Source organism: Lissotriton vulgaris, chromosome 3_1 (genome assembly GCF_964263255.1).
Source record: "Lissotriton vulgaris chromosome 3_1, aLisVul1.2, whole genome shotgun sequence".
NCBI lineage: Eukaryota > Metazoa > Chordata > Amphibia > Caudata > Salamandridae > Lissotriton > Lissotriton vulgaris.
Genome location: NC_141689.1, coordinates 1040656640 through 1040684313, shown reverse-complemented (window position 1 = coordinate 1040684313; position 27674 = coordinate 1040656640). Strand labels below are relative to the sequence as shown.

Genomic DNA, 27674 nt, shown 5'->3' with positions numbered 1-27674 from the left:
CTGCCTAGAAGAGACCTAAAAATGGACTGCCTTCTGATCCTTGTCTGTCCTGTAATTGATGGCATGTTTTCAGATTCATGTTTTTGCATTGTTACTCAGTTTTTAGCAGGGTTTCTCATTGACAGAACCAAAATCTTCATTTTGCAACAAATGTTCGATATGGTCATGGCCCCTGTGATTTCCATTATCACCAATGCTAAGTTGGGTATCACTTGTAATTAATTGAAATAGTTGTACGTGATGTTCCTCTGACAGACCGCTGTTGTACCAACTGGAGATTTGACACATAGGGTTTGGATTGACCAATTCAGAGAACTGTTGGCATTAAGATTCTGGTTAGAGAATTTTGAATTTCCATTGTCATTCTAAACCTTGGTCCCATCATTATTTCAATTGGTGTAGTTGAGTAATCTCAGATAAAAACATATTTTAAAGAACATGATCCTGTAGAGTTGCCAGTCTGATATTAGTGGTATGTTAAAATAATGTTTCCCATCTTTTCTGTCTTAAGTGTATTCACTATGGGGAATTAATATGGGGTCTTGCTGCTGTCACCCTCAGGTGTATCCTGTACAGGAGATTCGTTCAGCTGGTGTGCTTTTCTTCCACCCCACTGTTGCTTTCACTCATGCATTACTTTTCTCTTTCCCCACCGCTCCTCGTTTCTTCCCTCAACCCACTCCTCCGTTTTCCCACATGCCCATTATCCTTTTAAAAAGAAAACACTTTTTGGCGCCACTTCATTTTCATTTTTTTTTTACATTTTCTGATAAGAAAAAGTTCTGTGTCATTTAGCAGGAGCATATGCATAATGGAGCCTGCCTAGATAAAAGATGCAGCATCCCCAAAAGACTGTGGCAAAGCCAACAGACCTATTGGGTTTGACAATGCTGGTTTCTTTGGTTATGGGTGAAATCCTTCTAGTTATTGCAAAATGTATGCTTGAGTTCCTCTCAGTTGTCCTGATTTTCTTGAGCTTCTGATTTGGATCATATTTAATAAGCAAACCTTCAGGTAGCTAAATAATCTATACCATCGCTCTCTGTCCCTCACTCTCTCTCTCCCTTTTTCTTATCAGTAACTGAGCTCCAAGTTCACTGCCTGAGACTCTCACACAGACACAAACTAAATCTCTTTTTCACCACTACTTTCTAACACTGCATCCAATAATGGTCTGTTGCTTGACCCTGCACGCACCCCCATCATCTCAATTTACATAGCATTCGAAGGAATATCATTTGCAATTTCCTGACCCCAGAAACCCCACAATACTGTTGTCGACCTTGTGAATTCTAACGTGTGGCTTTTATAATGATATTCTCATAAAATAGTTGTACATATACTAATTCTAGATTGAGGGATATGACTAATCTCAGATTCTTCAGCTTTAGAATTTCAGCCAGGCACCAGACTGGATCCGAAGGTTTTCATAACAGTGCTTTGGCTCGCCGCTAGGTGGCGCAGTACAGTTCCACGTTAACTTTGTTTCACTCCGGAAGTGAACAGTAGATCTGCATATAAGCGCCACTCCTGTGTACCAATGTCAGCTCATTTCTTTCTGTGCCGCAGAACGCAGTTCCGGAGTGCTACTCCTATTTTTTGTATTTCCATAAACGCAATCCAGTGTGCAAGGAAAGATGTCCTCACCTAAAATGACAGCGTTCAAACCTTGTCATGACTGTTGTAAACAGATGTACGTGATGGATCCGCACGAGGTGTGCCTCTTGTGTTTAGGAAAGACTCCAAGTCATGCAAAGAATGTGCCCTCATGCCCCCAAAGGCAGTTTGAGACCGTGAAGCAAAGTTGTATGTTGCTGAACATCGACAGATCCTCTTTGCGGTTGAGGTCTGTAAGTAAGAAGGAGCCCAAGATGAAGCTACAAAACAAGAAGGTGAATTGGGACTTGACCCTCATCCTGCCACCCTCTATCTAAAGAGAAGTCACGAGGCCTCTCAGGTGACACTCGTTATCGCTCCCGATCGACAATTGTGGAGCTGATCCCACAATCAATTCCAATGCTCCCAGAGTTCTACGGGCCTTCAGCGACGCTGCAGGAGGTTAATGTCTTTAGGGAGGACATGCTGTGTATTTTCAACACTCTCACAGGTCCTTTAGCATACATTCAAGCATAGGGGATCCTCAGGGGCCACCAGTCGGGTTGCCTCTGGCAGATTTGTCCTTGGTGCGGTTTGAGGCCATCAAACTCATGTCAAGGTCTGCACTGCTGACTTGCATTCCGGCCCCTAGATGTGTGCCGGTCCCTTCTCCTTTGACGTCCATCCTGCCATAGCCAGCAACAGAGTAGAAGTCTCTGATGACTCCAGTGTCTGACCCCCTTTCTGTATCTATCTCAAACCCAACCAAGATGTTGCTCTGATATCCGGCGCCCATACAATCTGTTGTTTCTGACAAAACACTTAGGCTACCATGGAGGTGTCTGCAGTTGTTCCACCCGCTTTTCGGTTCCGACTTTTACCAGAGTTTTCCATTGATTGGATATGACAACGAAGATGATGGGGATGATTTACCCACATACCATGATGGTGACAGTATGTATATGGGTTTACCGGAGGACAATGGGCTTCATAGTTCCCCTGATACAGTGTTGATCTCCGACCATGGGCTGCCAATGAAAGAGAGCAGTTCCATTGCTGTAGTTATCAGACATGCTGCTGAGGTCCCGAATTTACAAATTTCTTCTTATTTTTTAGACAGTATCCCACACCTGAGAGTTTGGAGGTCCAGACTTCCATCAGCAAGGTATAAATACTAATTTGTTCCCGAATTTGTCTCCCAGACTGTGAGCTGAAACAAATTGTTGCATTTTTAAAAACAAATGTTCTCAGACGGTCTAGCCTGAGGTAGGTCAATAGCAGTTTCTCCTAGGCCGGTATACAACTGCCCTGTGGGACTTAGCCAGTGAAATTGTGCTGGTTATCCTGGAACAGTCCAGGGCCTCTTTGGCTCGAGGCATTCCATATGGTCAAGATGCGGCACAAAACAGAATAAAGAATGACCTTGATACTACTATTTAGGGCGAGCGATTGGCACTACTGTGGTGCTTTGTTGCCACACATCGATGAGATCCACAGACTTTTTGGGGGATGTGCAGGCATTCCTCAATGATATGCTTTTTGAAGGATCCCTCCTTTTTGGTGAAAAAACGGATTCTGCCCTGGAGTGATTCAAGGAAAGCCCGGCCACTGTCACTCTTTAGCACTTTAATCCCCTGCAGACAGTTCCCTCATCAGTTCTGGGCCTTCTGATGAATACATCTTACTGCAGATTCATCACCTTGTGAATAATCCCTATCAGTCATTCTTGGTCAGGAAATTTTTAGAGCAGTTCTCGCGCATACTGCTATGTGGCACCTTGTGGTTCAGGGCAAAGAGCCAACGTCGTTCCGGAAGTGACGAGCAGAGCTACATATAAACTCCACGCATTATTCAGGCTTTGGATCAAGATCTGTCCACTGTGCAAGGGAGATAACACTCCCTAAAATCAAAGGCTTCGGACCATGCAGGGCCTGTCACAAATAAATGTGTGTGACGGACCCTCATTAAACCTGTTTGTGATGCCTCGGGTTGGACCACAATTCAAAATGCCTATGGCTACTGTGCCCAAATGTACGTGATAGCCATATAGGTATTCAAAGCTAAACTCTTCATTGCTACACACTAGAAGACCTGGGCTATGACCGGTCAAGTCGTAAGGAAGATCACCTCACTTTTTAAATTGTGTTTCCCATGGTAAATCTTTGTTGCTGTTGAAGTTTTTCGGTGGTTGAAAAACACAGAAGAAGTCGAAGCATGAAATTTCCTCCTCCTGCCACTCTCACACTCCGGAAACCGCACAAGGGTGTCAATAAGCCTCCCTGTCTCACCACCAATCTCCTTCAGGGAGGCTACACTCAGGATCTTCATCACTTCACCAGCTCCATCTGGCGCGACTTTAGCCCTGCAGGGGTCTCTAGTCGGACATTCACTGGCAGTTTTGCCCTTGGTGCAATCTGTTTCCCTTGGACCCATGGTCGGGTTCAGCACCAACTCTGGTGCCTGCTTTGGCTCTGGAGCCATCCCCTGTGCCGGTCCCAGTTGCATCGACACCAATGACGACTCTCGATGAGGATGTACAGCCTTTAGTGCTATCTGACTGAACTAAATCTGCCTTGACCTCGACCGAAGTCAAGCCCAGCCCTGACTGGCATGTAGCTGTTTGCCAACCATACTGTCCTTGCCCCTTACCGGGCACAGACTCTACATAATCTTTTCGGCACAGACTCCAAAAATAATAACTATGATGAGGGTGACAATTGTATTCCCATATATGAGGAAGACAATTGGTATGAAGAGCTTCAGGATGCCTTTGGGCTTGTCATTTCCCCCGATACTTGCCCAATGTCTCCCCCAAGTCTTGCCACAGAGGAAAGTGGCTATTTCGTTGCATTTATGCTAAGGTGCTAGACTTGCAATTACCAATCATGGAAGTGAAAAGAAACGTGTTAACAAAAGTTCCATGGGCTGGGCAGAATCCAACTGAGCCTCTGTTGCCATTCAACAAAACACTTACTTGACACCTTTCTGGGCACCTGGGCTAAGCCCTGTTCAGGACTGCCCATTAGTAGGCAGTTTACCTGTAGCCACCACGTGCACCTGTACACCTTCCTTCTTAACACATCATCCCACTCGGGAGAGTCCACCAGCAGGGTCAACCTAAATATTCTTCCTACCACAACTCCCAACTAAAAGTCCAAACCAATAGAAACTTTCGGCAAAAGAATTTCCCCTCCTATCAAACAGAGACGCTTCTCTTTAAAGATGCTTAATGTCTCCATATTTTAACTAGTAAGGGCACAAAAATATGTTTGTGTAGGACTCTCACACACTAGTGGCATGCTTCTACAGTGAGTCCACAACCAGTTACCCTTCCTATCCATGCAGGCTTTACCTTGAACCTCAAGGCAGCCCTTCTAGGGAGAAGAGATTTAAGACTTAAAATTGCTTGTGGGAGGCCTCATTTGCTATCTTATTCAGAGGTCCTTTGACAAGGTTAAAATAAAGTGCAATGCTTTGGAGGATTAATTACTCGAGCATCTGCAGGACTATCGGCCAGATTCATGAAAGACCCGTTTTGCGAGTCTGAAATAGCGATTCATAAGGAATCGCTATTACAGACTCGCAAAACGGGATTCATGTAGGAATCGCAAAATTAAATGCGATTCCTACAGATTCCTTATTTGCGATTAGCTAATTGCTAATCGCAAATAAGGAATAACTCCCCATTCATTCCTATGGGCCAAAAGGCCCATAGGAATGAATGGGGAGTATTCCTTATTTGCGATTAGCAATTAGCTAATCGCAAATAAGATAGCGATTTTAAGGGTGCCAGGGGTGTCCAAAGGACACCCTGTAGCACCCCTTAAATGCAAATTGAAACAGGTGTTGCGCACACACATGTCCAAAGGACATGTGTGTGTGCAACATGCAACTTAGAAAAATGCTTTTAAAAGCATTTTTCTAAGTTTTCGCTATTTACCACGAGGTTTGACCTCGCGGTAAATAGCGGGCCGAAATTGCGAATTCGCAATTTTTGAATTGATGATGAATTGCATTTAAGGAATCTCAAATAGAGATTCCTTAAATGTAATTCCTCGCAAAATAGCGAAATCGCTTTTACCGATTTTTGCATTTGGGATGATGAATCCCAAATGCAAAAATAGCGCTCGCAAAGGGCCAGATTCTCAGAATCTGGCCCTTTGGGAGCCAATTTCGGCTTGATGAATCAGGCCGCTTGTGTTTAATCTACACTGACTGCCGATATAGGTTGTGTGGCTTTCCTTAGGACCAGCCTTAGCTCCCTAATATATGGTTCAGTAATCTCCTGTTTGTTGTATGATTAGTAAAATTCAAACATTCATACTCATGCCACGCATACAGACCAGTTGGAGAATTGTTCTCATATCCTTGAATAAATGAGGAGCACATTAGAAATTGTATAGCTCTTTCACTTTTTTGTCGCAGTTTTACACTGTGAACACTGCACACATGTTTACACAGCAATCATATCCAAAAATAGACTGTAATTTATGCCACACACATAATAGGTTTGTAGTCAGAGTTAGTGGTGAAGAATCCTTGTTTTTTTGTGTACCTTTCTAATGAAAACAATTTAGTCCTTAAACTTCAACGCACATGGTTATTATATTTCCTGTGCCCCATAGGTGACAAGGGGCCAGATGTATCAAAGGGGTTTACCCATTCTGTGTCTATGGGAAAATGTATTCATACATATGGCCCTAGAGTAGGTAGACCATGTAGTCACACACTAGAGGGGGAAAAGAGAACAAGCACATCCTGTGGAGATAATTTTGTGAAACAAAGAAGTTGTTTTTGAAATGTCTGTTAAGCTCCCTTACTTAATCAAAAGGTTGCTACCACAATTCCCCTGTTAGTGGACTCCATCTCCAGAGTCTTGGTTTGAGCTCTGATAGAATGCGATTTACTCTTTCCAGAGTCAGTTTTGCATTGTGTGACCCCGATGCTTCAACATGACAACGTTGTGCACTTAGGGTCACAGTCTCTATAGTCTTTTTTGTGTCAGTAAAGTATATTGAAGTGTAATGCCACTAAATTGTTCACAAGCTTCTCTGCGGACGTCCAGGCTTCTTTACTAGACATGCCTTTTGACCAATATTGCTTTTTTGGGGCTAAAGCAGACTCGGCCTCAAAGCCTATTAAAGAGAGTAGAGCTGTGGCACATTTCTTGGGCCTTTTTGCACTACAAGGCAATTCTACCTGCAATTTCGACATCCTCTTGGCTGGGGTAGAGCTTTCCCCTTCCGTCAATGCCAGACCCTGAATCCAGCACACAAGGCATTTTAGCCCTTTCGTGACTGGGGCCTTGGTTCGCAAAGACCACGGGGCCAGCATGAACCACATGCAGCTTAATCCCCTAGCCCTCCAATGACCTCAAACACAAAATTGCTTTGCTGCGTCCTTGCTGGAACACAGCCGCCGTGTCGGATGCAGGATCTGATATCTCCTCCATAGGTGGCAGGCCATCACGATGGACAAATGTGTCCTGCACATTGTCTGCCTAGGTTATGCCTCTTACTTCCTTGCTCTGATTCAACACCTTCCACTTCCTTCAGGATGGCTAATAGAGGATAATCTGTCAGTCTTACGGTAAGAAGTGCTGATCCTTTTGGCCAAAGAGGCCTTTGAGAGAGTTCTGTCCTTGGAAGTAGGAAATGGGTGTTACTCCTGCTCCTTCCTTGTGTTGAAGGAGGACAGTAGCCTCTGTCCTATTTTAGATCTTCATCCTCTCAAGTCTTCCTCCAAAAGGACAAATTCAAGATGCTCATACTAACCCAGTCCCTATCTGCCTTGGACCCTGGAGACTGTATTGGACCTGCAGGATGCTTATTTTCAAATCCGCGTCCTGCAGGATCGCAGACGCTACTTGCAGTTCACAGAGTGCTAGCAGCATTTTTAGTTTGCAGTGCCCTCCTTTTAGCTCGCCAGGGGCCCTCAGATGTTCACAAAAGTGATGGCAGTGGTCGTAGCACATCTACGGGGGTCGGGGGTACTAGTCAAACCCCACTTTGACGACAGACTGCGGTAGGCAGGCTAACCACAGGCAGTTGTCAACCACCTGCAGATGATGGCAAAACTCCTAACATTATTGGGGTTCACTATCAATGAGCCAGAATCACACCGGACTCATTCTCAGATGCTCCCTTTCATCAGAACCATTCAAGATATGGTGTATTTGTGCCTTTCCTCCGGAACAGAGAGTATAGGACAATCTGGATATGATCCCAATGTTTAAACCTCTCTCCTGGATGTAACAATGGCTGGCTCCAAGTCTGCTAGTGTTGCATGCAAGATGGCACATTTGGGCTCTACAGTGGGACTGGAAATTCCATTGCGAACAACATCAGGGAAATCTTTTGGATTGTATCCATATTTCGGAGAAGACTTCATAAGATCTGTACTGGTGCGTACTGGACCGCAATTGGGTCAAAGCAGGCCCTTCTTCCCATCCCACCCAGAGCTAATGGTGGTCATGCATATAGCCATCTGGAGAGATGGAGGTCAGAGGACTCTGGTCTCCAGTGGAAACTCTACTCCACATCAACTTATTGGAGTTGAGGACGGTTTGCTTCTGTAGCAGGCCTTCCAGCTAGCCATCAAAAGAAGCAGGTGCATGTGCTCATGGACAACACCACCTCCATGTGACACTGCATCAAGCAAGGTGGGGTGGGAACCTGAGCCCTGTTCCTGCTAACTTTTTGCATCTGGAAGTGACTGGACCACCAATGATTTTTCTGGTGGTAAAACATATGTCAGTATCTTTTAACACCAGGGTGGACAACTTCAGCCACAGGTACCTAGGGGATCACAAATTGCAGTTGCAGCTGGAGGAGGCACATGCTGTCTTCCAGCAATGGGGAGAAGCCTGACTTGATCTTTTTTGCCACCACCAAGTGAAAGCAATGTTAATTCTTCTGCTCGCTGGAATTTTCCAAGCATCTCTCGCTTGGAGCCACCTTTCATGTAGAGTGGGGCTCAGGACTCTCTTATGCCTTTCCTCCACTGCTTCCCTGCTCCGGGTTCTGAAGAAGATCAGAGATGACCGGGCCAAAGACATCCAAGTGGCACCGGATTGGGCCAGTAGAATGTGAAATCTAGAAGTCATGTGTGGAGTGGTGTGGCTCACTGGTTAGAGGCGGCAGACCCGGAAGCAGAGAACGGCCTGGGACCAGGGTTCAATTCCCGACGTGGCAGGGTTGTGGACCAGGGTCAGCGGACTCGATAATTCTCGCCTCGGTGCCTACTCTAACCAGGGATCACACTCGGCAGCTCTGGGCATTAGCTTGCCTCATCTCTACACCGGCCCCCCGCATTCGCCGGGGATGCCTGGTTTCACCTTGGAGATACCCAGTAGGGACCATCTCACAGGGAAAGCCAGGACGGGTTCCCCAGCGGTCTACAGCGCCACGACGCCTCAGGGCAGCAGTGTGCTTTACAAGACACATACATACATACATACATACATGGGCATAATCATTTGTCTTCTGATAAAGCTGCCCCTTCAGGTGGATTTTCTGTTGCTTTTGTAGGATTATCTGTCGCTTCTGACGGACCTTCCGTTGCAGCAGCATGGCACGGTGCTTCACTTGAATCTGCACAATTTACACCTACATGCGTGGAGGTTGAATGGAGACAATTGACTGCTTTCAGTCTCCCACCTTGAGTCATGGATGCCACCCTTGGTGCCAAGCTCCCATCTACAGTGTCCATTTATGCTGGGGTAAGTTTGGGGCCTAGTGTGGAATCTGCAGCACATCCACTTTGCAAGCGCGCTGTGGGATATTTTGATATTTGTTTTGTATTTGGCCCAGCAAGGCATTGCAGTGGGCATTATTAAAGGTTATCTTTTGGTCCTCTTTGCCTTTTTGAGTTTCACCAGTTGTTATGCAGTTTATTAAAGGTTTCACATTTGTTTCCTCACAACCTGTTCACGATACCACAGTGGGATCTCAATTTAGACCTCCTAATGTTTCTCATGTGCACTCCCTTCAAGCTAATGTGTAGCTGATTGCTGATTCTTCTGAGTCTCACAATTGTCTTTCTCGCTGTGATCACTTCAGTTTATCACTTGAGTGAGCTCCAGGCCCTCTCGGTGCAGCCACCCTACACCTCCTTTTTTCCAGGTAAACTAAAGTTGAGCACCAGGGCGGCATTTTTACTAAAAGTCACGACTCCTTTTCACGTTAGGCAATTCATAATTTCCCCAACTTTTTTTACTCTGCCTCACACCTTGAAAGAGTAAGATTGACTCCATCAAGTGAACCCGAAAACGAGCCTTAAGCTCTTACATTAATCATACCAAGGATCATAGGGTGGATGATCAGCTTTTAGTGGGGTTCTCTGGGGCGAAGAAATGAAAGGATGTGTAGAAAAAGACCGGGTGAAGGTGGATTGTCCTTTGCAGTAAGATCTGCTATGTATTGGCACAAAGCAGCTCACAGAAGGTCTGAGAGTCTGTTCCACCACAGCTAGGGCTGCCACTACTCTGTTAGCACTGGTAGTGGCAGTCCTTGATGCGTTTGTCAGTACATATGTTCAAAAAGCACTACCACCTTGAAAGTCAGGTTCTACAGGAATGGCATTTTGCCCATTCGGTCTTGGGGAACTTTCTGGTCTGAGCCCACCCCACAGATCCTCCACCTGGGGAAGTACTGTTTGATCTGTATTCTAAAGCAGCTGAATCTGTGGTTAGAAGTATCCACCAGAAGAACAAGTTCCTGACCTTCGGTAATGCTCTTTCTGGTGGATACTCTGTCTAACGGCAGATTCCTCGCGGTCTTCCTACGTCCCCGTTCTGTTGAGTGATCTTTTCTTGTCCTCTGGAAAGGTCACAATTTAGAAATCTGCACACAGGTAGCTCCAGTTGTTTTGTCACAGAATGGGTAAAGCAAGAAACTGAAATTAGTGCGCAGGAGTGACGTTTATATGTGGTTAACTCGAAAAATGAGTATGCTTATTTTAGTACATCATGAGTGGTCTCCAAAGTCCGGCTTTATGTTAGCGATGGCACAGAGGGAAACAAGAAGTCTTGCTAAATTCTGAAACCTCATCTGCATATAAGTCAACATTCGTATCAAGCGATGCATTGAAGTTCCTGAGAAATATTTACTGCCTGTAAGTGCATTTGACGTGTTTACTTTAAATATCAAAGGGGACGATTAGACATTCCCGTCTAGTCTTGCCTGACACACAGCTGTTCTGTGTCCATACAAACGATTTAGCAACCCCAGAATTTCTATTTCTATTGCAGTTTCTAAGGGGTTATTACCATTTTATCAGATGGTATCGTCTACGAATACATCCACTCAGCCAGTCGCAAAATAAAATGCAGTAATGTGTCTCAGTCACATTTAGTGGTTCCCAATGGGGTTGCACATTACCTACCTGATTAATATTCATGAGGTAGGTCGCAATTTGTGATCCATTGGGAATGGCCTGATGCCACAGGGATGGTGCTCATAGATGGTCATTTCAAAGTAAGCGACATCCTGATTGATGCACCTGCCTATGTAATGAAGCTGAAATGTAACAAGTAACTTTATCTGAATTGCGTATTCCTCTCACATTCCAGTCTCCTGATAGGTTACAAGGTATATGTTTCAGTACCTTAAAAGTAAAACTACAGAAAAATTTGCTTTTCAGCTTAATCGACAGACTTTGAGGCAAACATAAAATGTATGGTAGGTAAATAAACAGAATGCAGCAACAACAAAAATCACAAAATGGGCGATCCAGCTATGGCCAGACATTGGCAACTCGGGCATGCAAAGGTGTTCTGATCGTCACCCCCCCCCCCCCCCCCCCCCCCTTTAAACATTTCTTCTGATTTGCCTCAAGCATATTGAACCAGCAAAGAGTTGCTATGACAATTATGGCGGCCTCTTATTCAGCAAAAGTTTTTGACTGATTTCTGCAACTTTCGGTTCTTACTCAAATGAGGGCAACTAACTCTCTGCTACAACCATTAAGTACTTGGTATTTGATTCATGACAGTCATTCAGAATAATTAAATAGTTTGCGGGCTCCGCACTCAAAGCTGCACTTTTGAATGTAAGTTTGCTTTTCTTTCTCTAAAGGTGTTTGTTGACAACATGTCTTTACAGAAACGTTGGTTATCCAGTATTGGGGTATCTTTCATAGATTGACATGCTTGAATCATTCCCGCCGTTGAGGTGGAAGTCTCACGGTACAAATAAAATAAATACAGAACAGTAATAAAATATCATACAATAGGCTATAATGGACAGTAAAGTCACTACACTAGTCTATCCATGTCCTTTTGTAAAAAAGAACCACATTTGAAACCCAGCCAATCAAGCTCAAGCACCCTCTAGAACACTCCACAGAGAGGCAAGTCCCTCAGATTTATTACCGCACATCATGTGACAGGGAGTCTCCCTGAGCTCTGCTCAGTTTTTTCAAGATTTGCTGGACTTAGTGAGTACAGAATGTCTAATACTTCTAAGAAAGGTTTATTCTTGCCTTGTGGCTCCAGTGGGAAAAAGGTTACATTTTGAAGATCCCTACAAGGAGTGTATTTATTGTCTGTATCCTGTTCATAAGGTCAAGGACTGTAGGATTTGTAGAACCTTTCCTTCAAAAACCTTACAGGACAGAGAAGACAGATTACTGATTTGGCTGGAGAAATTGAAAGCAAGATCTGATGTAGTTTCTGAAAATGAAAGCAGTGACAGTCCTCAGGCATCTAAGAAGAGGCATAGATCTGAAGATTCTCTTGAGATACTTTGCAGAATATCAAAAAAGTCACATCATGAGACTACTCACTCTGCCTCAAAAAAGAGAAGTATTCTTTCTCTTCTGATGAATAATCTGCAGAAAAAACAAAATTGCCACATTTAAAACTGCCTTTAAACAGCCTAATACTCAGTCAGTCTGCCAGAACATCCTCGTCGTTGAAAAAGACACCGCCGACGACGAAAGCACCTCAGAGTTTGTCATCGCAATCCCAGTCGACTGAAGAACTGATAAGATCTGTACCTTTGTCTGCAAAGATCACCTCGCCTCCGGCGACGATATTGCCAATGGCCACAGTTCCTTCCCCATCGTCGTCTCTCCCTTCGACTGCTCCATCAGCGGCGACAGCCCTTCTCTCGTCGACGCTTCCACCGTCAACACCGCTCCGTCTCTCGTCACCGCTTCCTCCGTCAACGACGACTGCTTCTTCGACGACATCATTGTCGACAATGGGATTTCCGTCGACAATATCGACGACGACAAGGTCGATGCTGACCACGGTTATGGCTACTTCAGTTAGTTCTATGTCACCGTCTTTGGTCACCTCGTCGACGCTCATACGGAAGAGGCCTACTTCCCTGCAAGTAACACCTACATTGTCTTCTAGGCTATCGTCTACCCTCCGTTGACGAGAGGCTTCTACCACGATTCTTCATACATTTCTTCCTTGCCTCCTACTCATTTCTTGGAGGAATCAGGGGATGATGGGCTGTTCAGCCCTGCACGCAGTCCCTCTCAACTTCATGTTAAATACCAGGAGTATGATGATGAAGAGGAATATTATGAGCCCTATCAAACCATGCAAGGGCCCCAAGTATTATTGCCTCGTCAGGAACCTAGGTTTCAAATGCCAGTGGCTTTAGTGCAGGATTTAACAGCTATGCTGCAGGACTATCATACTCGCTTTCCATCTGCAGCGGGTCCTGTTCGAGGACAGCCGTCTCCTCCACCTACCCTGCATACTGCAGGTTCATTTGTTCCTGCTGTTGAGGCTCATGATACTTTACCTGCACCACAAGGCCAGGGAGTGCAAGATGCTGACAAGGGTACAGTCGCCGAATGATGGTGAACTCCCAAAATCGCCAACTACCATTGATAAATGGGAGGATTATTTAATTCCAACACCATCCTCACCAGTTCCTCAAGCAATTGATTCCCCTCCGGAGGACATAGGAGGTGTTCATGCAATCACGGAGAGAGCAGCGAATCGTGTTCACCTCCCTATGCTGTTAAGCAGTCCGACTGCTTTCTTTATGATTTCAAAGATCAGAGCAGGAAACCGGTCTGTGCCATTGTCATTATCGACCATATTTGGGAAGAAAGTATCAAGATTATGAAGAACCCTTTCTCTGTGCTGGCAATTCTTCCCAGAATTGACAGTTGATGCCCCTGCATGCTTGTCCGGTCATCCTAGGCCTGATTCTGTAATCTCTCAGGCTGCGCAACACAGTTCTAGAAATCCATCAATGCCAATTACTGCGCCACCTGACAAGGATGGAAGGAGATTGGCTAATATAGGGAAGAGATTCACCACCATGACAAGTGCTTCTGTTCGTGCTGCTAACTATTTGGCAATGCTAGGGAGGTATGACCGCCAAATGTGGTCAGATATTGCACCATACCTCTAGTTTTTGCCAGATGATAAGAAGCAGGAGGCCAGGAAAATTCTCCTGGAAGGGGAAAGGGCAGCATCGGAGACGATTGATATCTCTATGGATTTTGCCTCCCTAGGTTTCCGGCAACTTGCTGGAGCAGCGGTCCTCCGTCGTCAAGGTTGGCTTAAATCTACCACCTTTTACCCGGAGGTACAGGGCAAAATCCTCGATATGTCATTCGATGGGGATGCACTATCTGGCATGCACATCGATGATGCCTTGCAAGAAATTAAGAAGGATACAGACACGGCCAAAGCCCTTGGTACGCTTCAGTACAGGAAGACTCCATTTCGAGGCGCCCGTGGTAGAGGGTCTTATTCCTTTTGTGGAGGTTGCCAAAAGTACCAACCCCAAAATTACCAGGGCACAAATGGTTTTCAACAACAACAAACATCTTACAGAGCCCCCCTGCTGCCGCCTACAGACAACAGAACAGGAGGCAACAGCCCCAACAGGGCAGAGAAATTGCTAGGAAACATTGACGCCTCTCCAGCACCTGCATCAGTTCAGCCTCGCTTCAACCCCAAGACGTCAAATATTTCCCGCAATTTCAACCAATGGAACAAACTGACCTCGGACAAGTGGGTATTGGACATAGTCAAATTTGGACACACCCTCGAATTTGTAAAGATCCCACCGCCCCATCCACCTCTAAGAAAACATCCACCACATCTAGCTCTTCTCAAGGAAGAGGCAAGGGGTATGCTCCAGAAAGGAGCTATAGAGAGAGTGCCTCACTCTCAAGTGGGAAGAGGTTTTTACTCCTGTTTCTTTTTAGTCAAAAAAAAGTCAGGAGAATGGATGTCAATCCTGGATCTAAGGAAGCTAAAAAAATACTTGCAGAAAAAATCCTTTCGCATGGTAATTCTTTAAGAGGTTCTGCAGCTCCTAGACCATGTGGACTTCATGACAACACTAGATCTGCAGGATGCATATTTCCATATCCCGATCCATCCCAAACATCGAAAGTTCCTCCGTTTCACTCTAAGAGAAGGTGCTCATTTTCAATTCAGAGTTCTCCCTTTTGGCCTGCGTTCAGCTCCAAGGGTTTTTAAAAATTGCCTTGCTCCAGTTGCGGCTCATCTCAGGCTGCAGGGCCTACAGCTATTCCCATATCTGGATGATTGGCTGATAAAAGATCCTTCTTTCTGGCAGACCTCAGAAGCAACGCTCTCCTGCCATCACATGTTTCAATCGCTGGGGCTGTCTCTCAACTCTCAAAAGTCAGTTCTTCATCCGTCTCAAAGGACTCTATTTCTGGGAGCAGTTTTGGACACTATCCTGGACAAAGCATTCTTGTTCGCTTCTGTGAGGAAGATAAAATCTCTCCTTGGGATGTTGTCCTCTGCAATCCTTTTGGTGCCTCATTCCTGGCTCAGAATGAGACCTATTCAAGAAGAACTGGACAGTCAATGGCTTCAAATAACAGGATTGTTCGATGACCTGGTGAGGATAACCCCGGCTATGCGGGTAGCTCTGCTTTTGTGGCAGCCCTCCAGCAATGTCTCAGCTGGGCTTACATTTCGTCCTCCAACACCAGAATTCATCCTTACTACAGAGGCTTCTCTTGAAGAATGGGGGGCACATCTTCAAGATCTCTGAATAAAAGGGAAATGTTCCAAAGTGATGGCAAAAATGCAAATCAATTTCCTGGAGCTTCGGGCTATATTTCTAACTTTACTGTCTTTCCTCCCAAGACTTCAAGGATCCTCACAACACCACTTCCATGCATTACCTAAACAAGCAAGGGGGGACACGTGCTCACGCCCTATCTCAGGAAGCGCAAGATATATGGAAGTGGCTCCTTTCTCACCACATTTCTATAAAGGTGGAACACCTGCCAGGAGTAAACAACAGTCTGACGGATACCTTGAGCAGAATGTCAAATTCTTGCCACGAATGGGAGCTAGACCAGTCAGTCTTGGAACACATTTTCCAGATGTGGGGCATACCCAACTTGGATATCTTCACCTCCGAGGCAAATCAGAAATGCCCATTCAATGCCAGCTGGAAACCAGATAAGGGATCTTGGGGGAACGCCTTCATGATGAGATGGACGGGGATTTTCACTTACGCCTCCCCCTTCCCGTTTCTTCAGAGATTTCTGAGAAAACTGAAAATAGAACTGTGTCGGATGATTCTCAGTGCCCCACGATGGCCACGTCAGCACTGGTTCACAGATCTCCTGCTTTCACAATGCAAGCCATATTGCCTCCCAGAGTTTCTAACTCTATTGACAATGAGCAAGGGCCATATTCTTCATCCACATCCAGCCCGCTGCTGCTTCATGCCTGGCTTCTACGTTCACTGAATTCAAGGAGTTAGATTTACCGCAAGACTGTAGAGACATACTGGCTAAGCCGAGAGCTCCTTCTACGCTAAAGACCTATTCTCTGAAGTGGAAGCGTTTCTGTTCATGGTGCAGAGGTAATATTATACATCCCCTGGAGTGTTCTTCAGACAAGGCTCTTCCTTATGTTCTTTCGCTTGCCAAATTCGGCCTCATGTTCACATTGACTAAACTACATCTGGCTTTCATGTCAACTTACAGGCGTACAGCAGCCGGCTCATCTCTTTGCTCTAACTGTCTAATCAAGCAATTCTTGAAAGGTCTCTTCAGAGCTTTCCCTCCCATCAGACCTCCTCCTCCTGAATGGAGGCTTAACCTGGTTCTAGCACAGCTCATGAAGCATCCTTTCGAGCCTGTTCACAGAGCTTAACTTAAGTATTTCTCCTGGAAAACCGCACTTTTGTTGCCGCTCACCTCTGCTAGGGGAGTCAGTGAAATTCAGGCATTCACTATCAAACAGCCATATCTACCATTTACCAACAACTATGTTCATCTCAGGACGAACCCTACCTCTACTACAAAAGTGCCATCATATTTCCATCTTAATGAGCCCATTATCGAACGTACTTTCTTTCCCAGAGCTTCCACCCCAGCTGAGAAGGCTCTCCACACTTTGAATATTAAAAGGTGTTTAAAATTGTATTTATCACTTACTAAACCCATCCAAAAGTTGGACCAATTGTTTCTATTGTATGGTGGTCAAAAAGCAGGTACGGCAGTAACTAAATCAACAATTGGAAGATGGATTGCATCAGCGATTCAATTTTGCCATTCTAAAGCTGGAAATTCTCTGTCTGTAAAACCTAAAGCTCATGCCTCAAGAGCAGTGTCATCATCATCGGCTGCGCTTTTTGCAGGAGTGCCATTGGAGCAAATTTGCTGTGCTGCAACTTGGAAAAATGTGCACACATTTACACGGCATTACTGTCTGCATCTGGCTACAGAAGCAGAATCAGTTGTTGGTCAAGCAGTGTTACGCATCCTTTTCAAATAAGGTAAGCCTCTGTTGAGAGGTAATTATGTTATTCCATGATAGTGATCTCTATTTGTGTTACTTGTTAATGTTGTATTTATCGTTATGCATGATGCTTTCTCTCATATTGTATTTCAGATGTTATGAATATATTGATGTATATTTTTTACGAGGTATCTAATATGGTTCGTTGATATCCACCATCCGCTAAAAGACTAAGGACTTTACTTCTAGCTATTCTGATTCAAGCATGTGAATCTATTAAAGATACCCCAATACTGGATAAGAAAACTAATTACTTACCCTGTTCCCCAGAGAGGCTTCCCTTGTTGCTACTTTATACTTACTGTCACTTGTGCTCGAAAATCTGGAGGATTTACCTCTCTGTGGAGTGTTGAGCCTGATTGGCTGGATTTTAGATTTGGTTCTTTTTTTACAAAAGGACAAGGATAGGCTAGTGTAGTGACTTTACTGTCCATTATAGCCTATTGTATGATATTTTATTACTGTTTTGTATATATTTTATTTGTACCGTGAGACTCCCACCTCGACGGCGGGGATGATTCAAGCATGTGAATCTATGAAAGATACTGGATAATGAAGTTACAGGTCAGTAACTTGTTTTCATTCCATCTTGGCTGCACTGCCCAAAAGTGACTTTTGTGTGCAGAACACATAAAATAACATGTCAAGTTAATGGAAACTGAAAATACAATTGTTTTTAGCCATCCAATGTGTGTGTGTATGTGGGGGAATATTTTAAATTACATAAGAAAAAAAAGCCATTAACCAAGGTCAGCAATTCATAATTAATCATAAAACAGCCCTGGGAAGAACGCACCTTGGTCAGCATAGGCGCAATGGTGGTCAAGCGCGACATTGCCTGACTCTAGACCTTTCCGGAACCACCAACACTGGCCAAATGGCACTCTGCAATAGACTGGTGAGCCAAGGTAGAGGAGAATGACCATATACACTCCTAGGGACTGCCCCCACACACACTGAAAGATCTGGAGGAGGGGGTGCTCGTACTGCAGCCTGGGCATTAATTGTGACAGCGTTTTTTCTTCATTAAATACCTACTACTGTGATATTGGAATGCGTTGTACTGTGTACTGATTGTTACTCCTACTGATCTATGCATAAAACCTTGATTACAAAAAAAAATCATAACACATATACTCTGGAAAATTCAATGAGTCTTATACATGTTTTATGTAAAAATAGCCAACAAGCCTCAAGTATCAAAAATATTGGAAGTGTAATTTACCATTTCACCGGACCAGAGCATGCACATTTTTCTACTTTTTCTCACCCCCTTTAAACATTTTTTCTCAAGCAATATCAGGACACATAATGAAAAGAAACTCCAGATAGAGACTTAACAAATAGGTGCCAGCCTCTTCTCTGAGAGGAAAGCGAGAAGGCCTTGAACAAATGTGCAACAAGCTATTGTATAAGGCTGACTTCACTAAATATGCATTTTTAGTTTAGCTGTGTCAACTTAAGAAGGGGTATATTTTTACTTGAACAATCAGGATACATGTGCAATCTAAACATGCAATAACAATATGGTATTGCATTTAAAATATGTGTAAATATACAATATTGCTAAGACTCTAATAGTGCTTTTAGCACAGATATAAATACATTCACACTTTATTACAAACAGACGTGACTACAAGCAATGTCGTTCTCACAGATATTTGTATAATGTTTGAAGCATCGTAAATAGCTGTTGTTATGACTTCAGTTCGATTTGGTACCAGTGTACCCAGCTGGACTCGAAGAACTTTATTTCTTGACTAACGTTCTCCATCTCGCTGGCCCAACATTGGCAAGATAAATAACAGCAGAACCTTAAACTACCTTCTGAAAATTGTATATAGCTGTTTAGTGGTGAGTCACTGGTAGACAGGAGCCACTGGCTTTTTTTAGGCTCCTACCTACTTCTCTCCTCAGCAGGATCTTATTCACAGTGGCCAGGTATTATTCTCAGGAACGGCACTCTTAGAAACAGAGACTGTGCTCAAGAGATGAGAAATTGGCAACAGCAGGGTGGGGATTACATGTGTCATCATTCCAGGGTCACTGGTGAATATGGAAAGAATGAATGAATATAAAAAGCAGAGGGTATCTGCACAGTAGAGATAGCTTGAATATTGCAGGGAACCAGGCAAGATCTGCATTTTTACCGAAAGTCATGGAAATGGGCAGATTAACTTAGCCTGATGTTTCTCCTATGGGCCTGAGCCAGTAGCTGGATCCCTTCACGGGTGACAAGTTGCCCCCTTTAAATCGATCGATCGATTGTTGAGAGATTAATTTTTTCATTTACATTTTCCATATTTTTAACTACTTAAATATGCGTCTTCTTCTCTTCCTACCAGGGTGATGAAGTGGAGCTTTATGTTGCCATTGCACAGTGCTTCTCAGAAATGGCAGATACAGAAATTGATCGTGTATCCAGTGTCTCAAAGGTACTTCAGATAGACTCATGCTTCAGTTTTGCCCTGCTGTACCTTTCTGTACATGAACAATGCTCATGACTTGCCTCCTTTAAGAGTGCCTTCCTTTGTTGTCATCATCATGTTCTTTTTTTACAGATGCCTATGTTTCAATTACAAGGATGCGAATATGTACTAAATAAGTACTTGGGTTATAATGTAAATGGGAATGGTGATGTATATGTTTTAGTCTTGGTCTAGAAGGAAACAGAACAGTTGATTATTGTTCAATAGCTTTATGCAGTTCTTTGTCTAGCTCTTACTGAGACTGAAATCAGTAACTTAAGGGCACATTCGTTCACTACTCAGACAAACGCGGTCATCTTTTTTTTGCCCATATTGAACTAGGTATTGGATGACTTAAACATTTTTGTTTGACTTGGAAAGCTGCAATAGAGCCACAAATGCTTTGATTTTTTGTGTGGAATATTGCCCTTACGAATTTATACTATTATATTTATAAATCAATATCCTGTGTTTCATGAACCCCAGTGTCAAGATGTATATATGTGATGTGTGCACAAGTATAGTTTAAGGAAGTCAAGTGGCCTGGTAGAGGTGGGAGTAAGAGTTAGTTCTTTACTCTTGCTCCCAAAAAAACTACACTCAAAATTTCACAGAGAAAAAAAGGTTCTGTCCTTTTATTGCTTGGTGGAGCTACAGGAGATGCCTAGGGGGTTTGGGAGGGGAAGCATTATATATCACAGATACTTCAAAACAGCTCAAGAAATAAAAGCATACTGTGCCGACAAGGGGAATATTAACTAGAAACTTCTTAGAGCAAAAGAAACAAGCCACAATTAGGTTTCAAAAGGGGCAACTGTCCAATCATACATAAGCTTTGTCATCTTTAAGATGTGTTCCAGGATCAAATGAATATCTATTGTTGTGGAAAAAATACTAAGAACAGTAGTTATAAGAATGGAAACCGCTATTTGCACCAGGATGGGCTAGGAGAGGCCCCTGGCTATGTGAAGCTGATCTTATGCCCACTTTGGCCAGCACCTTCGCACACTTTCTTCAGAACAAAACTTTTACCAATCCGGATTTGGTCCCAGGAAGTCCAACGAAATCTGTTTCCCTCGACTGGCCCACCATGTGTTTCAGTGTGGTTTTAATTCTCTGGATGGAGACTAACCAGGTCAGGCCATAGAATGATGTCTAGTTCTCGAATTAGATCAGCAGTTACCTTTTTTTAGTTCTTTTATGAGACCCATAAACTGTATGGTGCAGTCATTGGTGTAAAGGAAGTCTGAAAAATATGCTCTGGCTTGGCTCCACAGGGGGCTTTTCCATGCATGCTTATGCTTTTACTGAAATATTTTTTGACTCTTAAAAGAACTCCTGTACAAAAACTTGATGCTTACCCTGGAGCAAGATCACTGTCTCTGTCTGCCTCAAGGTACACTTGGATTGGAAATGTTTTGTCACTAGATCCCCTCAAGCAGATACTTTGATGCTAAAAAGGCAAAGTACCAAACTGGAGTTGTCCTAGTGTCAGAGGTGTTGGCAGATATTGGTGAGCTTATGTCGGTTTCTCTTGTAATCAAAGATTCAGTCTACCAGGCTTTGGAGTGTCGAGGGCAGTTTCAGAGAGACCTTCTAACAGTAAGTCAAACCCGGAAGCTGGTGCAAACTTCGTTCCCCTTTGACTCTAAGGGTTGGGTATCCAAAGAGAAGCCTACTACTTTGGGTGGTAGTCCCCCAAATGATTTGGCTTATCCCCTCTTGTTTTATGAATCGATTTTGTTGGCTTTAGGACTCTATGCACTTTACCACTACTAACCGGTTGTTAAAGTGCTTGTTCTGTCTACCTAAAGTGCGATACATTGGCCTACTCCTAACTGGATCAATCAATCTATCAGCGATTTTTAGAGCGCACTACTCACCCTTGAGGGTCTCAAGGTGCTAGGTGGGGGGGGACCCTTGGGCTTGAAGCCCCAAACCGAACTGCCATGACTGCCAATATCGGCAACCCTGTTTGCCTGAAAGGGCCGCCGTAGTGAGGGCAATAGCGGACGGAGAGTCTTCGTTCTGATTGAGTACCGCTGCTACTCCATATGCCACGAGGGGCTAATGGTTTCACTTTGACCTAGAGTTTGGGCCGTTGCCCCGGACCAAAGGAGAACTGCTGTGACCAGAGGATCAAGCACGCACATTGTGATCCACACCTGACTAAGTCCCCATGGTTCATTGAGACGCCACCAAGGACATCACATCCTCTTTGGAGGTCCAGTTGGGAGCCAGAAGACCACACCAGCAACACCCCACTAGGGGGAATAGCAACTTAGCTTTTTGTCCGACGAGCAGGTGCAGCTCCGTTCACTGGAAACTAACTGGCAGTGCTGTCAACAGGAAGAGTCTGTGTAGCCTGGTGCTGTTGCATCCAGCGCGAGCAGCCCAACTTCACCGTAGAGGATCAAACTGAAGAGCACCCGAGGAGAAGGCACTCACTACAGATTGAACACTACCATAGCGCCAGAGCAGGTAAGACTAAAACCATCCCTTTGGTTCCCACGGAGACTTGCTGCTAACAGTGCTATGGCACCCTAAACACTTCTAACTTAGTTCCTAAAAGAGGAGAACGGGCTCAGAAAATGTCAACTGCATCCAAAACGGAGTCATGAAAAGGAAAAACCAATTGGGTTTTAAAAGAACCCTCACCCACCGACCTAGTTGGTGGCATGCTTCATCAGTGAGTTCCCACCTAGGGTGCCACATGCATCCTAGGTGTGCTTCGATGCCTGACTACAGCGGAGCAGGATCTTTTTTTGGGTGCCAATTTATGAAAAAGAAGTGGATTTAAAACTTTCTCCAGGAAACGCCTTTTATCTAGGAATAATTAATCTGATAGAGACATCTAGCCACAGATTTCTTAACTTAGAATTTCCCACTTTGGGTCGACTCCTGTGCAACCACCTCTTGTAGGGACCGGGAGGAACTGGCACCAGGGGCACGACTTTGCGAAGCTTAGGACCTCCGTGACTTCGCTCCCTTCCAGTGCGATTTACCTGATTTTTGGCACATGACGTCCCTGGGAACAGCTTCTCGACAGGCCCTGAGCAGGATTCTGAGAATGGGAGGGAGAGCTGCGCCGCTTGGATTCCGAACGGGACACCTTGGCCGAAAGCAACTTCACCTGACGTTCCTGTAACCACTTGGGCTTCAGCCTCCGACAGGCGTTGCACTCCTCGTATTCATGGTGCTCTCCCATGCACCACATACAAACGAAGTGCGGATCCGTTGACATATGCCTTGTACAGGTCTCGCACATTTTTAAAGCACAAAGGCATCAGCTCACTGTTCCTAACGTGAAAGGCGTCGAGTAGGCCAAGATTTTTCCTCTTTTTTGGCACACTGTTTCTACATCCAGTTTTAGTAGTGGCTCCTCCTTCTGGCGCGTAAAAGCATCACAGTAGAAAACTGACGTCCGCTCCCTGGAGGGGATTTATATGGCTTCACTGACGTCATATCTGTGGATGACGTCACTACGAAGCCGTAAGACACCGTCCCCGGAACATAGAGGTACTGCTGAAAACTCTCCAGATGCAGACTGGCACCTGGGGGGAACTCTAAGTTAAGGAATCTGTCTGATTATGTCTCTACCAGATACATCGTTACCGTAGGTAAGTAACATTTCCTTAAATACATCTCACAAACATCCGCATTCTACTTTTAGCCCTGCCCCACGTTCCTACCATTAAATAAATAGTCCTAGATAGGCACCCTGGGTGGGAACCCAATGATAAAGCATGCCACCAAATAGGTTGGTGAGTGAGGGTTCTTTTAAAAACCTATTGGTTTTTCCCTTTTACGGCTCTGTTTTGGATGCAGATGACATTTTCTGACCCCTTCTTATTGTTGAATTAGATGAACCCGGGGAGAAGGCTCCTCACTCTCTCTATTTGTTGAATTATAAGTTCCTAAAAGGTCAGAAGGGAGTGCAGTTGAGTATAACCTAATGATTTGAATTTCCTGATGCACCAATAGTGAATGGGAATAACCCTGGACATGTTAAACGAAGGAGGGTGCAACAAGGATTTACCAAACAACTACTAGAGCCCAGACGTAAAGAGGGATTGTGTTGTTGCTTCTGAATGTCGTATTATTTTGTATGTGAAGAATTAGAAATAAAAGCAAGTATTTGGCTGGACATTGATTTATTGTTCATACTGTTTGCATTTGAGTTCTGATTTATGTTCACTGATCTTTATCTACATGACTCTTCAGAGGGAGCCTTGACTGCTCTACCACAGCTACCACTGAGAGTCACGTGCATAAGGGGTACTTGGCTCACTTGAGTGGGATTCATAGTAGTTGGGGCCTGGTACAGGAGTAAAAGGCCTCAACCTCCACAGTTGCGCCCGGTAGCATTTGCATGCCCCATTGCCCTCTGAAAGGGATCTAACACTCACCCTTATGAATATCCCTAGGTGCCAGATCCGGAAACTTTAAAACAATTCCCTTGCGCATTGACAGGTGGCATTGTTTGGGTCTGCTTCAGATCTGTCAGTTCTGGATGTGACCTGGGGCCACTATAAGACTGCCATTTCCTCGCACTAATGTCTGTTCCATTCCTTCCGTTCCTGATACAGAGCTAGCAGTGCTGTCTCTAACAGACTTTTTTCTCTCAGGCTCATGGATTAGTTTGGGGCTATGTATGGAATTATGCTGACTGCTCACCCTCTGTGCCATAGACTGTGAGCATCCCTCAAGAGACGCCTCCAGAGCCTGCCTGTATCATCCTGGCTCTGAGTACATCTATGGTACAGCATTAATCATCCCATCATCGATTCCTGTCCTAGCGCCAATTAAAAAGCGACTACCTGTGCTTCCTCCTGGGCTGACACCAATTCCAATACTGGCCCAGTTCCTATGTGACCCCTCTGTAGGAGTCTTCCAAATCAAGGGTGTTTTTTTCACAGGCCCAGAAGGGAGGCCGAAAGACTAATGTGGAGGCCAGACAGAAGGATCTATTCACTATCGACACACACTGACTTTGGGGATCTAACCCAGTATCTAACATGAATAGATAAGCCATTTGACATGTCGTACCTGTGATTCCAATACATCGTCATAAAGGTGTTATGCGGGCCATCGATTCACAAGAATTCCTACAACTTTGATGTTCTGTCTAACACTTGAGATAAGCCCCAGGCTAATGAGCCAAAAGGGGGCGAAACGTGTGTCAGCTGCCTCGAGATATGCTATCTTGTGAAACGTGCTATGTATGTCAAAATGATGGATATTTGCTGATGATGAACAAAAACTGAGACAACACACAACGAAGTGGTACTCATATTTACTACAGTGGAAAACATGTGATAAATGGAATAAGTAAAGATATAAAAACAAACAGGAGGACGCACTCACCCCTCTTCACCAGGATCTATTTCAGCCTGAGCCAGTGCCACACCAGCTTTATTGGCAAATTATGCAGTAGTTGCTTGGTAGGAACGAACTCAGCTATGAACAGATGCCAGATCCCATTCCACATAATGATGAAGACAGTAGCGGGTGACAAACTGGCTGCCTGCACCTTCCTCAGACATGGACGATTACCCCCGAAATATCAGTGGGCAGGATACATCACTAGAGACAGAAATTGAACATCCGATAGGCCCTGCCCCTCATGAACTGGTGTCACTCCATGCAGTCTTTAAGGTAGCAGCAGAAGTCTTGGAGCTTCCTTTTCCCACATTGAGGGCTAAGGAGAACATTTTACAGAGGTGTATCTACATCAGATCCTTTATTACCTATCATGAAGCTTTGCTTGAGCCCATTTGGGCAAACAACCCCAGCCGTTATTAGGCTCACTGCCAGAATATTAAAGCCTACACCAAGGTACCCTGCCTTTCTATCTTCTCACCTCTCACCAGAAAATCTGGTGGTACAGGCTTTATCCTGTACGAAGCATAATATCAGTGCATTTTCTCCAGCCCCTCCAGATAGAGAATCCATATAATAGAGGCAGTCAACAAAAAAGCAACTTTTGGTCGATAGCTCAGCCTTGTCAATTTATGCAACCTGTCTGCTTCCGAGGTGTACACATGCCCTGTGGGAGATGGCAAATTTGGTGGTCTCAAGTCTTCTGGAGCACCTCAGAGACAGAGACCACTTAGCAGAGGCGGTGAAGGACAGTCTTGATGCCTTATGCCATATCATCAGGGCATGCATTAACACAGTGGATTCTGTAGCCAATAGCCCGGAGGTAGCACGCCTGGCTTTGTTCCACCGATTTCCCATGGATATGCAGGCATGTCTTTTGGGCATGCTGTTCAATGAGACTCTCCTGGTTGGATATTAGGCTGATTCAGCCTTGGAGAGATTCAGGACGGGTAGGGCTGTGGGCCACATCCTTGTCCTTCAGGTGCAGTCTGGGGCTGCAGGCAGTTACATCAGTTTAAGGGATTCTCCAAGAACTTTTGCTTTCGGCAGTGCCAGCCCTCTCAGCTGGTTCAGCACTCAACCAGCAGCTTCGACAGCACAGAGGCACACACTTAGGGAAAGGTTGAAGCCCACTTAACCCTCCTGCTCGGCCTCCTCCACACCACACCACTTGGAATGGCACCTTAACTCACCTGTGAAGGAGCATTTATGGCCAGATGAAAGCTGCTTCTTTCTACAGTTCCGAAAGGCCATAACATTGGACCAGTGGGTTTTTATAAATTATAGAAAGGAGGATATACCCTACTTTTTAGTAGGCTCTTACCCACTCCCATCCCCCTCCACTGCCCCCTAAGTACCTGTAGTCAGAGGAGCTCCTGTAGCAGGAAATGGCAAACTTGCTGCAGAAAGGAGTAGAGGGAGTTGAAGTACTGTGTACTCTATTCGAGCTGATCCACAGCTGCCCTCTGTGGCTTTTAGCCATTAAGTCTATGTTCCTGATTGCTATTATCTCTGCACAGCATGTGAGTGAGCTTCAGGCTGTGTGTGTTCATCTGCCATACATCACGTTCTTCTCCAATAAGCTGGTTCTGTCAACTAAAGCGTCCTTTCTTTGGAAAGTTGTGATGCTGTTTCACATCGATCAAACCACCACTCTGCCAGCGTTCTATGTTACGCCTCACCCCTCCCTGGAAGATGTGAGAATCCATTGCTTGGACCCCAAAAGAGCACTTAATTTCTACATCGATTGTACCAAAGGTCGCTGGGTGAACAATCAGCTCTTTATGACGTTTGCCAGAGCGAAGGAACAAAAGGCAGTGCAGAAGCGTACTATTTTCCACTACATCGTGCTGCGCATTAGGATCTGCTACATATTGGCTTAGAAGCAACATCTAGAGAGACTGACTGCTCAATCGACCAAGGTCAAAGATGCTACCACTGCATTAGCATGCGGAGTGCCTGTCCTAGACATCTACTAGGCAGCTACGTTGGCGTCCCTCCATTCATTCATGAAGTACTATTGTTCTGACAGTCTGGTATTTCGAAAGGGATATTTTGCCCAATAGGTACTTCTTTGGTAACTAATCAAAAGGTGAGGAATCTGTGGCTAGAAGTCTCTATCAGAAGAACAAGTTACTTACCTTAGGTAACGCTCATTTTGGCAGAGATTGTTTGTAGCTGCAAGACATTACAAGACATTTTGGTAGCATACAGTGTGCTTCGAGCCAACCCATTGCTTACCATTAGTTGGCTGCTTCATCACTCTCCTTTGCCTGCTTCTCTTTGGTCAGTGTGGCCTAGCTTCACTTCCTCCTCACCCACCCTCGTTCCCTAGTCCAAGTTGCTCTTCCCCACCTGTCATAACAAAAAAACTGCTATGACATGGCCAACACTGGCTGCGTCATAACGCTTTAAAAAAAATGTAAACTTTCAGGCCATGCATCAATACC

At 44.7% G+C, this 27674-nt stretch overlaps 1 protein-coding gene across 1 annotated transcript in view; it reads left to right on the top strand.

Annotated features, from left to right (window-relative positions):
- Positions 1-27674, top strand: part of FOCAD (focadhesin) — a 1219893-nt gene that overhangs the window by 1085785 nt on the left and 106434 nt on the right. Inside the window, exon 41 of the mRNA XM_086961452.1 lies at positions 19720-19809. Coding sequence (XP_086817578.1) covers positions 19720-19809 — 90 coding nt within the window. The remainder of the gene's footprint in view (positions 1-19719; positions 19810-27674) is intronic.